The 15,409-nt window shown below is 40.2% G+C and overlaps 1 protein-coding gene across 1 annotated transcript; it reads right to left on the bottom strand.

The window, feature by feature from the left end:
- Positions 1-245: 245 nt before the first annotated feature.
- FUNDC1 (FUN14 domain containing 1) lies at positions 246-13,039 on the bottom strand. The gene is made up of 5 exons (XM_027689078.1): positions 12,960-13,039; positions 10,753-10,909; positions 8,855-8,930; positions 2,474-2,602; positions 246-891 (listed from the first exon to the last, which is right to left on the bottom strand). The coding sequence occupies exons 1-5, from the start codon at positions 12,988-12,990 to the stop codon at positions 814-816; spliced, it is 471 nt and encodes a 156-aa protein (XP_027544879.1). The 5' UTR covers positions 12,991-13,039; the 3' UTR covers positions 246-813.
- Positions 13,040-15,409: the final 2,370 nt, after the last annotated feature.

The raw sequence follows: 15,409 nt of genomic DNA on the forward strand, positions 1-15,409 counted from the left end.
TGTAGGAGAGACTCCAGTTCACATTAACCTGCTGGTACAGCACAAACCAGAGAAATCAGGGCAGAGCAAACTCCTCCTTGGTAGAAATTATGAAAGGTTCACGAGTTTGAAATGCAGAAAAATTAGAATAACTTAGTAACAAATTACTAAACCCACCTTAAAAACCTGTCTCTGCAAACACTGCACCAGGTGCCTGCAGGCTGTAAACTGAGACGCTTTACTCTCTGTGTACACAAAGGCCAGAGTCAAAGTTAATTTTCACCTTTAATAAGCTCATGATTCTTTGTTATTTAATACTCTGTAAAAAGGTATTACAGATTGATAATTATTGCAGTGACTTCTAAAGAAGATGGGCAGCCACGAGGCTGAAACTACAACATCATATACAGTATGTAGTCATTGATACTACCTACTACAGCATGAAGAAAAATACTCTTTAAATAAACAATATTCAACTGAAAACATAGAAATGGAGCTTTCATTCTTACAGTATGGCTACACAGCTATATTCCAAGAGTAACATTTTAAAAAATGCTAGATCTTGAAAGGCCATAGATAAAAAGAGTCATGATGAAGATGAACCAGTTTTGCCCAGAAACTGCTATAATGAGCACACTGCAGAGTTTTTCAGCAAATCCTAGTTTTGCCAAGCTTCAAGAGGCAAAAGCCTGAAATGTGAAAGCTTCCAAGTTGTCTAGCTAGTCCACTTGTCTTGCTCTGCAGGCCCAGTGACCCACACTGCTCTCACACAGCGTGTCACCACAACTGTTCTCTGCTGGCACGGATCCCATCGGGAAGAGACGGTTCAGGTCCTTACGACGCCAGGCCCAACAAAAAGCCTCCAACAAACCCACTGGACACGACGATGTTCTGTTTGATAAACTCTGTGGACTGAGAAGAAAAGTAATATTTGTAAAGGATAGAGTTAATCGTGGCTGACTGCAGGATTTAACACTTATCACAACTGCCTGGAAACAGGAACACTAAAATTATGGAGGGGGAAGCAACCTGTTTAAAACCATATAAGACAAGGTGGCACCTGCTGGCACCAGTGGAGTGCAAACTGACTCTCAGCTGTTTTTAACAACATATTTAAAATGGAGTGAGCCTTTAAAAAGTCAAAATACAGAGGAACTGTTGTATCAATTTCATGCCAATACCACTCTTGCTTTGATAAAAACGAGACAGATGTTTTCCAATCTCCCTTGGCAAAAAAGCATGAGAACCACCATGACTTCAATTGCGATCACATGAAAAATGTTTAAAAAAAATACTGATTTTTGGAAGGCTAGATCATTGGAAAAGAAATACACTTCACTCCATTACGAGGCAATTTTCTAACAACTTAATCCTAGAAAAAAATCACTTATGTATGATGACATTGGTGTACAATATTTCATGAAGTAACAGCAGAGAGTATAACACATTGTATCAAACATGCCATTTCATACATCCTCCACTTCAAACTGGCTACTGGCTACACAGTTAGAAGAAAGTAATATTAATGTGAGAGGAATAAAAAAAACACAAAGGAAACCCAAAACCCCCATCCTATCCCACCCATTTCTGCAGGGCAATGGAGAAGGACATGTTAAGCTATTTGGGGTACAGAAGAAGCCAGAAAACCATCTCTCTTGAACTTTCAGTTCATATTCACACTAAAACTTAAGGTAATTTTTATCAACCTATGTGCAACTCCTTACAGGTTAAACCTGAGATGTCAAAACTCATGAATTACAGGGCTGCTGTTTCATTGTCTGCAGCATGTTCCCAGTCAGGATTCAGCTGTGGAGAAAGAAACTTACATTGCATGTATGGAATGTGAAAGTAGGTAAAAGCAGGCTTTCTTAAAAAACAAACAAAACACCACAAAATCAATCAAATGAAAGTCTTCACATGACAGGATGAAACAGCCCCAGTGACACCGATCAGTATCAGAGCCCCCTCTTCTCAATACAGTATGTATCTGACAGATCCTGCAGACAGATATTCTTCAAACTGTATAAAAATGAGATAAAATCACAACTCTAGTTACAAAGTAGTTATAGCTTTCCTCCAGAAAGCTCATTCTGGCCAGCCGGGTAATTTCATTATCAGCAGTGTAAGAAGATTTGGGTTTTTTTCTTTGTAGTCACTATGTTTTAACCACACCTGAACTTTTTACTGCGTTGTGACCTTGCTGGCTTTGTCACTCACCAAGAGCCTGCACAGACCAAATGGCAAAGCCAGTGGTAGCCCTCAAGCCACAGGAGCTGCAGAAATGCAGGAACTTTGTGTGTCATCTTTAAGAGTGACCAAAACAGAAAACTAAATGAATAAAAGAGAGCACAATCTGATAACTTTTAATAAAATGTAAAGCCAGGTGATTTCTGATGCCTTCCAGTTTTGCACCTGCACCTTCAGCTCATCATCACCTGCAGGGGAAGGTAAGAAAAACTGGCTGGTAAGAAACAGTTTATGACCTTAGACTTACCTCTTCAATCAGAGTGTTGATTTCAGGAGCTGCCTTATTTGCACGCTTTTTTAACTGTTTTTTTGCTTTGTTTACATCTTTTTCAACTCTCTTCCAGTCAACTTGTACATATCCACTATGACTAGCAATCTAGGAAAATAAAGGGCAGTTAGTACAGTTGAAGTTCACATTTCATGATGCAAAATACAGCATTTAGTGCCTACAAAGTTGTTTTTCTTTCTTGTTTGTTTTTTTTTTTAAATTACACATACAGGAAAAAAAATACATTGTTCCAATTTCAGCAGATTCTCTGCTTCAAACACTAATACCTTCCCCAGTAACAGCAGTTCAAATTAGAACAGGCAATGGCAAGGTTCAGTAGACTCTTGTTAATTTTACCAGTTCTCTGTTCTTTAGTTTTAAAAGCTTTACACTGTTTTCCCTTCAGCATTTACTGTAACTTCCAAGAAAAGTGGGTTTATAGGACAACAATGGAAAAACTGTTTTGTTTCAGCTTCCTTCAGAATCATGGAATTCTGATTTGTGACAGAGTATCTGGGGCTAATCAAAATCATCACTAGAAACACTAAAAGCTATTATTTTATCCTATGTGATTTAAACTGTCCCACAAAAAGTAATTGACACAAGGGAATGTTCATGCTTTCTACAAAACACAGTCACTGAGTAGAAAAATAACATGGCCTGAGTATAGCTCAAGTTCTGTCACATCAGCAAAATGGGTAAGTTTGGGGAGACTGGTTCGTACCAATTTACAAACTCCCAATATTTTTATCATGTTTAATCATCATCCCAACCCTTCTTCTTATTTCTCTCACTAAGATTTGAACCTGGAAAAAAATAAGATGTTATGTTACTTGGCCAACAGCGACAGTCTCATCAATTTCCATAAGACAATTCACAAAAGAAAGACATATTTAAATGTTTAAACGATCATAGCTTAAAAAAAAAAATCAGGCAATTGCTACATGCTCTAGAGAACAGTTAAATAGCTCATTAATAGCATAAAAAAAAGGGGAGAAAAAAATCAAAACTACAGATTACTGCTCATTTTAACTGTTAGGACAAATAGATATAAGCCACTAAATTTACAGGTTATCCAAAAAACTCTTTGTAAAGAGTGAGATTTCTCAGGTCCTTCTTGAGGTCACGTTTGGGAAATTCACCTCACTTACCTAACAGTGTCCTATGCAAACTGTACAACTGGTAAATAAAAGTCACAGATCGTGAACTCTCGTGGAGCAGATATTTAAATACACAATTTACTAGGTTTAGCCTAAAAAGAAATGTTTCACATCACTTACAGGCATTGAAGCTTGACTTTCACATAGTTCTTTCTACGAAATAACTGAGACCATCTAGTTTGTATTACAACAGCCATAGTAATTGAGCAACGTATTTCACCCCAAATTAAGGATTTTATGATCCAGAAAAAGAAATAAAACTAAACAAGTGTTAGACAGGTTTTGCCTGAATTCAAAACAAAGCTCCTGAAAGACCACCTATGTAAGAAAGTCAACTTCAGTTTTCATCCCTCTGTAAGCTTTAGAAAAAACAATTCATTGGACAAATGCAAAATGAACTTACTATATTTTAAACTCTCTTTTACTTCACACCTCAGAATGTAGCAAATTAATTGACTTTGCCTGTCTATTGTAAAACCATTTATTCACATGGGCACTAGTGTTGGGCAGGGACAGTTCATTAAGGACTGGACAGCATGAAAACATGAAACCAGATCGAAAGCTGTACTGGTGGCACATCCAGTCATGGGATGATGTATCAGGGAGAAAATAAAAAGCTGCAGATTGGGGCAATTGTTATTTTATGAATTTAACATCACCACAAGAATTTCAAAAAGGCCCAGGCATTGAATTGGTGCCTTCTCACTCGTACAACTGAAAATTAAATGTGGACTGATCTGCCCAGTCCAACACAATGTAAGAAATGCTAATGTGTTTGCTGGCTTGTAAAATGCAAATGGACTTTAAAAGAGACATTACATTAAGACTAGTTTAATTAGCTCAGTTATCCAGACAGCACAAAGATGAGGCAGAAGTTTTTAATTAAGTTCTGTTTGTAACTACCGCAGAGCAAACTTACATTTGCATCAAAACTCCATTTTACACAACAAAAACTGGACTAATTTTCTCCCTGAACTGAGTAGCAGGGATCCCAAATTCTACTTTTGAGTGTTTATACACATCTATAAAATAAGCAAGAGAGGACAGTGTTTTGAATATAAACTTAATAACTGAGAAGAAAAAAATCCCTGTACTTAAGCAGTAACAGTCAGACCTGTGTCATATCTACTTTGGCTACAACCCCACTAATTACATAATTTCCTATGTAAGGGCAGAAATAATCCCACTGAACTCCAATGCTGGAGAGACAGACTGCAATTTTCAGGCTCTAATACATCATAAAAAAATATTTGCTTACAACAGTAAATCTACTTAAATGCAAATTCTTAAAAGTTTACTAGTATTTTTAAACCCAGGCCCTACAGTAACAAACTAAAATAATAATATTCCATTATTAGTTCCATACTTAGATATATATTAAAGAGTCATATAGAGCTATACATATTAATTGCATATATTCTTAGAGAGACATATGGGGGTGTACATTTTTGGGTATACAGAAATATCTCTCTATATGATAATGGAATAATATATATTATTACACACATATACATCTCACAGTTCATTAGTGAAACTTATTTTTGTTCAAGACCTCTCAGAATTGTTGAAAAAAACAACAGAATTTTTTCAAAAAGTCATTTAAAGAAATACATCAATGCAGAAACACTAATAATATGTGCATCTTTCTCAACACTAATCAAGGCAAAATGGGAATCTCCAAGGGCAAGACCTCATTTTGGGGGTGATACCACAGAAGCACACAGGTCCTTTGTTACTGGGAAACATTATTAAGAGTAATGAGCAAAAAATGTTTAAGAGCAAAACATTTATATGACAAGATGGGAGAAAAGAATTTTAATTTCCTCAAGGCAAAATCTGTCCCACTAAAGCAGCCCCAGCAAGGCCAGAAGGCTCAGGTGGCCTCCCTGAGCAGTGCCCAGAAGCCATGGAGACCTTGAGGCACTTTCTGCTATTTAGGAAGGTAACAACCCCCTCACGCTGTCTAGTGGGATATTCAACACAAAACTGAGCAAAACTCTTCCTCACTAAGCCCCCAGCCCCAGAAGCAGGTTGTTCTCTCCCCACTTCACCAAGGTGACACACTGGGTTGGAACCAGATGGTCTTTAAGGTCCCTTCCAACCCGAACCATTCCATGGTTCCATGGCCATCGTCATGGAATGGCATCAACAAATCCCTGTACAAGACAGAGCCAAGCATATCTCAGAGTTTGTTTCTTGTGTTGTTTTCAAAGATTTACTTCTCCTAAGTCAGAAAATAATTTAAAGAAGAATTGAGCAGAATTCATCAATGGCATATTAATGGACTGAGGCAAAATATATTAGTGAAATAACTGAATAAAAATATAATTTTATTATTAAGTAATGGTCAACACACTATAGAAAGACCTGTAATTGGTATCTTGGCTGATGAGCAAAAAGTAGTTAAACTGTTATTCAGGATACAGGGTTTTAAAAATAGAGAGCTATTAGGTGCTCATTAAGAACAATTGTTTTTAACTAATTCATTATAACAGAACCACATGAGATCACACTTCCCTACTCTTCAGAATTTCACTAGACTGTGCTGCACAAACTGAGAGTTATACAAGGAAAATCCTTCCCTTGTTATGAGAAATTCATTATATTTTCCTTAATATAGTACATGGATATTGGTCTTATACTGGCATATTTGAAGAACTACAGGTATTTCAATAAAAAGGACAGTTAATTGATCAAATTAAGCTGTTGAAATATCCACCAAAGATGTGATAACAGATCGTAATTCTGAAAATCTATGCGAATTTCTTAATGTCTTTTTTTATTTTCTTCCTCAGGGTACTTTTCATTTAATCTGTATTAAGTTCTAGATAACCTACAAAAATCTGAAAAATCTTTTTTGCTTCTTGTACAAACTGACACTCAAAAATGTATCGCTTTCAGTTTCCTACTAGATATCTTGAGATGAAGTCATTACACACTGAAGAAAAAATGTATTTTTTTTTAATTTTAAGACTTGAATGTTTAACTGAATGGGCTTTAGCCAAGAATCCTGCCTTCTGTAGTTATTGTTCTTGTGTTAGCATGTAATTACAATGTCAATATTGCAATCAGCAGTTGAAATGAGATCTGCAACTTCAGAGAAGTTGATAGATAAAAAAGGAACTTTCTAGTAATGTGCTGAAATGCTCCTCTGCCCGCTCAGGGGAAGCACCAAACATGTATTCATGGAATCACAATGTGTGATCTTCAAGTGAAAAAATTAAAAACTACAGAAATGTAATTACACCATAGAATTTATGACTCAGCTTTAAAATGCAAAATGTTTTGAATTAAAGGAGAGACCAAGGCATTTCCTTCATTTCCTTCCAACAGAATCTGATCTCACTTAAGATATAGGCAATTCAATCAAAATATGCAACTCATATTTCCTCTTGGATAATATTCCTTCTCGGATAAATGAGATCAACCAAGAAATCAGACACTCAAAGACAAGGCAAACCTATTGCATGTACAGGAAAGCTCCCCAGACCTCACAGCTCAACAAGCAAAAATCCTGCACAAGGGAAGTGTTTTAAGCAATTTCTATTCTCCTTTGTCTACAGGGGTGTTTTAACTTTCCAGCTTCCTGTAGTCAGAAGTACTAAGGGAGGCATCTGCAGCAAGGTCCTGGGTGCCAGACCCCTGCTCCTGCAGCTCTTCATATTTAGAAAAAAATTATCATTAAATGAATTACGACCAACAGCATACAAAGCATGGGAAGAGAGATTCAGATCTTCAAGTCAACAATACAAGAAGGTTGGTGAGTACTTCAGGAACCACTGCAGATTTAATTCTTCCCTCATGATTTAAAAACACGCATTATGGCCTAAAGCAGTCCATAATAATCAATTCATTAGCAGGCACAACACATTTTGCCAAAAAACTTACATCTGGGTGATTATAAACCATTTCAGATTCAACACCCTTGTAAACTTCATCCCTATATTTAGGTACAATAACCAGTGATTCCCAGGAGATTGAAAAAGGCCACCAGTGCACTATGGCAAAGTGGAACAAATGCCAATGCTACAAAGTTTCAAATCAAAACTATTTCTCTTTGATTTTTTTCTGTTGATGCTTGCTTTTGAGTAATTGAAACAAAACACACCTTATATTTGTTGAAAACTCAAACCAAACAGTCTGAGAGCACACACTCTCTGCAGTTCATTTAGATGTTTAGCATGGGGTTTAACAAAAAAAAAAACCACAAAACCAACCCCAAACCAGTAGAGAACATGATCATGAAGGAAGTGTGTGTACTTCACACAAGTGACATTTTGATGTGTCACGCAGCAGCAATCAGAGGTTGTACCCCACCCTTCCTGATCAATGCTTGACTGCACCAGCCATTACAATCAAAAGAAGAAATAAAAGTGGGATATGCCTTTCAGAAACCCTCCAGGGTGATGCTGGAAAAAATAAATATTTATATCTTTAACGTTCCATCTCAAAAAACAGTATATTATTGAGCCTAAGTAGGCACCAATCTACTTCTTCTAGAACAATTTTAGGAAAAAGGAGAAGCTCACAGGTACTAAGACATGAAAAATGCCAGTAAAAAAACTGGCATCATACAGAAGGATATGTGAAATCCTCCTTCACTTAAAGTTGTGTCACCTAATCTAAAGCCTTTTTTTTTTGGAAATATCTCCTCCCCTAACCACAATATCTGATGTAAAATGCAAATGGTCATGCCACATAAAAACTTTTTAAAAAGTTTAAAAAAATGATAAAAACATCATTAAAACTTTTAAAGCTGAAAGCCAGCAGAGAGACGAATGCAACGAGGCTGCCAGGAATCAGCCAGGCTTCAGAGGCCCAACAGATATAACATGGTATGGGGAGAAAAGAGAAAAACAGGGCTCACACTGGGACCAGAGCAAGCCTTCCACAAGCAACTGCCAGAGCAGCCTACTTCTTCTAAAGCTCTGAAGAAATTCTCAAACCTATTTAAATAAACACAGATTAAATTCTACAAACTATTTTACAGGACAGAGTAGATTCTGATTTTACCACTGATTCTCAGAAATGTCTCATTTCTACACAATATTCCAGCTGAAATGTAAAGTTTTGACTGATAAGACTGAAAAGATGAAGCAGATAAGAAGCCTTCCTAATTAAATGTTACCCAACAGCTGTGTTTTTCCTATTGTTTAGTAAATAACATTTGCCAACTTATAAAGCATGAAATGCTACATACTTGAAGCAGAAGAAAGCCACCACCTACTGCAGTTGCTGCAAGCTTTCCGACTTTCTGGAACAAAAATCCCGCACACCTTAGGGGAACAAAACAAAAAACAAAAAGAACCCAGTCCAGTGAAGTTGTCTGATGAACAATGCCACACTCCACAATTCCTGACTACAACTATTACTATTCCTTCATTTAACAAAGTATTTCACATTTTTAAATTTAAAATTCAGACTATTTAATACGAGCAATGTTTAATTAACAAAGTCTAAAGTAAGTCAACGTGAGTAATGGTTGCTAGTTCATGGCTGGCTGATGGCCCCTTTAAAATAAGCTTGAGATTTCCAGATCTTGCTGCTATTAATTGTAGCATGTTAATAAAGTACAATGTAATAATATAACAGTGCCACTATGACTGTTCCCAAATGGAAAGTAAATATATCATACCATCATTTGTATTAACTACACAGCTCATAATTTAAATATCTTGGTAAAAAAAAAGTAACATCCCTACCACAAGAGTTTACCCAGTGAGGCCCCTCTACTGGGACACAGCCTTAGTCTATTTTTAATGGATCAAGGCAACCAGAAAATTAGTTATATCATTCTCAGTCTCCAAACCCTCCCACATCAAACAGAGACTGATAACACAGAACAGTGATGGGGCAGAAAGGGGCCTCTGGAGGTCACATGGGCCAGCCACCTTCCCAAAACTGGGTCAGCTGCAGAGTCCAATCCAACCTCCAAGCCCAACCAGGCTGCCCAGGGCAAGCCTGGAACGTTCCCAAGGCTGATGGTTCCACAACTTCCCTGGGCAACTCTGCCGGTATCTGAACACTGGCCCACACACAGAGGGGATTTCCCCCCCACCCCCGCATGTGAATAGTGAATTCATATTTATAAACATCAGTACACACACAGAGATATCTACAGATATTGAAATATACACTTCCCAGATCATTCAATAAGCCAGTTTTTATGGATGCCAGATGAACCATTCCCTAGAAGCTTCCCAAGTTTACATGCACATATCTAACTTTTAAAAATAATTTTAAGGCTACAGAAGCAAATAACAAAATCAGGCTGAAAGCTAAACCTCCACAGCTCAAAGCTGGACTGAGTCTGAATACAACAATTTCATTTTTAGTCTATTTAACCTTCCAACTCTTGCAAAATCCCACTTTAAAAGCCACCATGCTACCACAATGGTGCTTTTCACTGAAATTGCCTTTTTTTAGAGTACTGGAATAGATAATTACCATTCAAGTACCTCTGACAAATAACAAATACCTTGACATAGCTGCTCAGGCTGTGGCCGCATTTTCCAGTTTAAGTTCTCATCTTTACTGTCTAGCTTTCCCCATTAATTATTTTAGTGTAACTAAATGCTGTGATGTCTCAACATCAGAGCAGACTGTGAATTTGATCAGAATGACTCCAGCTGAATTTAGAGGAAAAAACTGTCTCCATGAAATGGGGCTCTTAATTAAAAATATATTCTGCCAGCTTTTATTTTTCCTTCATCTCTTTTACCTGTAAAATATGTCTTAGGCATGATGTAGGTTTTCTAAATCTTGACCAGCAAGGAAATGAGCTTTTCCATACAAATAAAAGCTATATGCAGTAATTTTCCATTTATTCCTTGTACTTTTGGAGCTCTGACATTTTCCCAAATCCTTTCCACAGTAACTAGTACGAGTACCCTTGGATAACTGGTGCTTTACCAATACTAAAAAACACTTCAGAATGATGAGTCAGAGTAATGAGTTAAGGAATTGTTCACTCATGAATAACCTTGATTAATGCTAAAGGAAATCCCGGTAGAGAGGATACATTTATCTGCTTGGAATACCCTTGGGAAGGGATCTTCTAACAGCCTAGGACAGTTATGGAAGGGGAAGCTCCCTCACCAGCCAGTCACGCCGCCCATCACAATCTGCGTGGCCACAGAGTATTTTTCCACAATTGGTCCTGAATTCCGGCCAAACACCCGGTTCCACCAGTGGTGACGCCGCGCGTACTCCGTTAGATCCAGCACTTCGTAGGAATCATCGTCACTGTCGTGGTCTTAAAAAGGAAAAAAAGAAAAAGAAAGAAAACAGTTATTTTCTCAGTTTTGCAGTAAATTAACAATCTCTGTAAAAAACCCAGAACTAGTCTACTGGCTAATCCAATGGTTTAAATTGCAGTGCACAGGCTACCTATGGTCCAGCAGCTCACAGAACAAGGGATTTTGGGATGATATGCCATAATCTTCAACGCAAGGAGGAGGCTATAGGGAAGGTGTAATCTATAAAATCCATGACTGGCACTGAAAAGGTGAGCGGGAACCTGTTCAAGTGCAGGAACCAAGAGGCATCAGATGGAACTACCAGCTGGCTCGTTCAACACAAAAAAGGCAGTATTCCTCTCCTCTCCCTCACCCTCCCCATGGCCCGGCTAACCTCTGGAACAGCTCGCTGCAGGATGCTGTACGTACCCAAAGCTGATGTGGGCTCCAAATTACAACAGAGCAAATGTAAAGAGGGAAAAGAAACCAAACTAAAACAGAACAAAAATCCACCGAGGGCTGTCAGACACAAAGACAACAAGCGCGGCTAATGAGCTGGGCTGAAAATCATTCCAAACATCCTGAGAAGGCATCAGTACCTGCTCACCCTGTTCAGTCTGTCTGAGCTCACCCTGCAGCTGATCCCTTTCAGGCACAGGGTGCTGGGCTTTCATCTGACCTCCTACAACTCTGCTTTTATGATCATAATCAATGTGAAACATTTCTGACTTAGGAGAAAGCACACAGCCCTCCTCTGGATAGACCCAAACTTGGAAAGATTGAGGACTCCCAGCCCAATGCTCTCCTCAGAGGGACAAACATCCCCCTATGCCAATAAGCCCAAGAACAGACACTTCTGTTCCTTTTACACAACAGGTAAAACAGGTGACACTCGGACTTAAGTTCCAGGTTTGCATGACAAGTCTGTCAATGTTTTCAAAATAGGCATCCCACAACTACAGATTAAGTGATCCTAAACGCCACGTATACTCAAACATCAGAGGGAAGGGATGGTTTTAGATTTTTAAAAAAAAATATTTCAAAACATGTCATGTTCTGTGGACATACATACATGGAGTCCTTTGGTTAAATATATTTAAAGTGAAATGTAAGTTCAGCAATAAAGGTGGGACATTCCTGAGAGGAAGAGCAGCTAAATAAACTACCCAAAATTATTAAGTAAGACCGCAGATATAAGTATTTTATTAGGAATTTCGGCACCTTTTTTAAACTGGTACTACAAATACGGATTAAAAGTTCAAAGAATGCAAAAATACACATAAAGGTTTGCATTATTTCCCTGTATAAACACCTAAGTGTTCTTGAGTACTGAAAGATAAACAGCAAGACCCACAGTGCTAAAAAGTTGTTATTGAATGGCCTTTCTTTGTCTGAGGTATGGAGAACAATCTGTTTAACTTCTTTAAATGGAGAAAAACATCAAAACGCTGTCACAGACGGTTAGTTATACTAATTCTGTAAATTAATATTATTCAAATCATAAATCACACACGTTGTGTGGAAAACAACACCGCCAGAGCATTCTGTGCTTATCAAAAATACCCCCTGCATGCGGTACGATGTTATGGACATTCTCCAAGCTCATCAAACTGTGCCAGTGCCAGAAGGCGCCGCACGACGAGGCCACGGCGATGCCCTCGAAGCCCCGCGCGGTGCGGGATGCGGCGGCCGTGGGGGGTCCCGGCTCCCGCCCCGCATCCCCCCGGCCCCGTGAGGGCTCGGCCGCTGCCTGAGGCCCACTGCGTCCTCCTCGAAGCCGCCTAGAAGGGGGCTGAGTAGTTAAATCCCAAGAAGGGGCTTTATCCCGCGGGATGCCGGGCGTATAGCGGGGCCGGTGCGCCACGGCCGTGAAGGGACACACACACACACACACACACGGATGGGGGAGGCGCAGAGCGCGGGCCATCTCTCCCCCGCCCCCGGGACGCAGCGCAAGGCAGCGGGGAGCGGGCTGCCCACCACCCCCGAGAGGGAGGACGGAAGGAAGGAAGGGCGCCCGGCGCGCCGCCTCCTCGCGTGTCCCGGCGGGCCGGGGCCAGCACTGACCTGAGGCGGAGCGGGGCCGCCGCGCCGCCATGTTGGGCCGGTGCTGAGGCGGCGCCCCAGCGGCCGCTCCGCGCCCCGCCCGCCGCGGGGCCGCCCCCTCGCGGCCGCACCGCGCATGCGCCGCCCGCCAGCACACCGCCTCCACTGCCGGGGGTCTCCCCTTAGGGAGATCTGAGGGCAGCGGGAGAGGGAGGGAAGGGATGGGCGTCCTGGAATGTAGTGAGTTGGGAGGGATACAGAAGGATCGTCGAGTGCGACTGCTGGCCCTGCACAGGACCGTCGCCAAGGGCCACACCATGTGCCTCAGAGTGTTGTCCAAACGCTCCTTGAGCTCTGTGACCACTTCCCTGAGGAGCCTGTTCCAGTCCCCAGCCACCCTCTGGTTGAAGAACCTTTTCCTTATATCCAGCATAAACCTCCCCTGACACAACTTCAGGCCATTCCCTCGGGTCCTGTCACTGGTCACCACAGAGCAGAGATCGGTGTCTTTCCCTCCTCTTCCCCTCCCGAGGAGGTTGTTACCGCAATGAGGTCTCCCCTCAGACTCCTCCAGCTGAACACACGGCCCTCAGCCGCTCCTCACACGGCTTCCCCTCAAGGCCCTTCACCATCTTTGTTGCTCTTCTTTGGACACTCTCTAATAGCTTAGTATCTTTATCTTATACTGTGGTGCCCATAACTGCACACAATATTCAAACCTGAGCCCCCAGACCCCTCTGAATAACTCGGGGTGTGAGTGAGGAGCAGAACAGTGGCTGCAGCTGTGCCTGGACAGCGGCCGTGTCGCCACGTGCCCCATAAAAATTAATAACCAGAAAAGAAAACAAGCTGCAAAGGCCCCTCGAAGAACAAAGGTTAAAGCCAACACAAGCTGTGGAATATTTGACAAAAAAGAAATTTGGGCTCGCCTGACCCCCGTGTGCTCCCTCCTTCAATGCACGTCAGTGGAGTTTCAATAGGCTAAACCCCACATAATTGTGTTTTATTGCTTTTATTTATTTTTTATTATGTGCAGCCATAACGTGGAGGTGGCTGACACAGTAAGTGCAGCTTCAGCAGCGTTGTGGCAATCTTGTGAACATCAAGAAAGCGTCCATGAACGTCATTTATAAATAATAAAATTGGAAACAGATTATTTAAAAGTGTTTGCAGCCTCTCGCTTGGACTCTTACGCTGCCAATACACAAGACAGGCAATTATAATGGAAAAAATCTGCTTTTCCCCATGCCATAAAGCCGTTTTTATGGAGTAAGCATTTAAGATTTTAATTAAACTCCTTAATTACACCAGCCTTAACAGACATGCCAAAAAAGGGGAAACATATCTTCTACAAGAAGGTACTTCTTTAGCACATTAAATTTGAAGTTAGTGTACAAAGTGGTCGTTTGCTTATTAACTGATTTTTATTACAAACATTTGCCATTGTGATAAGCAGGCGACAGCACACCAGACAGAACTAGGTAATGTATCGCATTCTTTAAGGTCTTCAATAAATACGTCTCTGTATGGAACATAAATGTGTCTTTTACGATTTGTTTTGACAAACACTGAATATCTACAGAGTTTTCGTGTTTAAGCACAAAATCAACGGGTTTGGTATTCAATTCCCAATCAGTAACAAAAAGTTTGTTGACTTTTATTGCCAAATGAATTACAATCTTTGTTCTCACACTAGCAGTTTGTCAAAAAAAAAAAAAAAGGAAGACAAAAAAAAAGAGTTTTGGGGGAAAAGGCTGCTTTCCTGGTTTTCTTCACAATGCCAAGAGCGGAGAAAAGGCAACCCAGCTAACTCATCCATGGATGGCATCTCTGGAAAAGGTTCCCATTCTTGAGGTTTTTAGGTATTTTGGGTCAGTCTTTTTACTCCTGTTTCACACACTGGCTGAGTGCATCCCCGTGGAGCTCCTGCAACCTTTCACTTTCCTCGCTCGTTTTGTGGGCAAGGGAGAGAATAGAGGGAGAGGATTTTCAGGATGGTCGTTACAGCCACTGTGTTTTGTATCATCTCAGCCAGTGCTTTGAAATTTCTTACTGAAGATTGTCTGTGCCTGACAGACAGTTTTAAGTCTGGGCAAGATTTCTGAGTCAGATGCCAAGAAGGTAAGGGAGCTGACTGGAAAGTTTTGCTTGGGTCATGTGTGCCTGCTGGCTGAGATATTTTTGAACCTTCTGTTGCTCAAATTCTTAATATTTGGTTTCCCTATTTTTAACTATGATAAGTTAAAAATAGCATCACTTCTCAGATGATTTTCCCCATGTCTGTACAAACAATTATATTAATTTTCTCTCAGAACAGAGAGATTTATCTGATTAATACTTTTAAAAGATTAACATTACAAACTGGATTATATTCTACGTGCAACTTCTGTTTGCCCATTTTTGCACCCCTCTTGCCAAGACAGGGCAGTGTGACAAGCTGCAAGGAAGGAGTTTGGGAAAGAGCCAGGGAA

Source organism: Neopelma chrysocephalum, unplaced genomic scaffold (assembly GCF_003984885.1).
Source record: "Neopelma chrysocephalum unplaced genomic scaffold, ASM398488v2 Primary Assembly neopelma1_76, whole genome shotgun sequence".
NCBI lineage: Eukaryota > Metazoa > Chordata > Aves > Passeriformes > Pipridae > Neopelma > Neopelma chrysocephalum.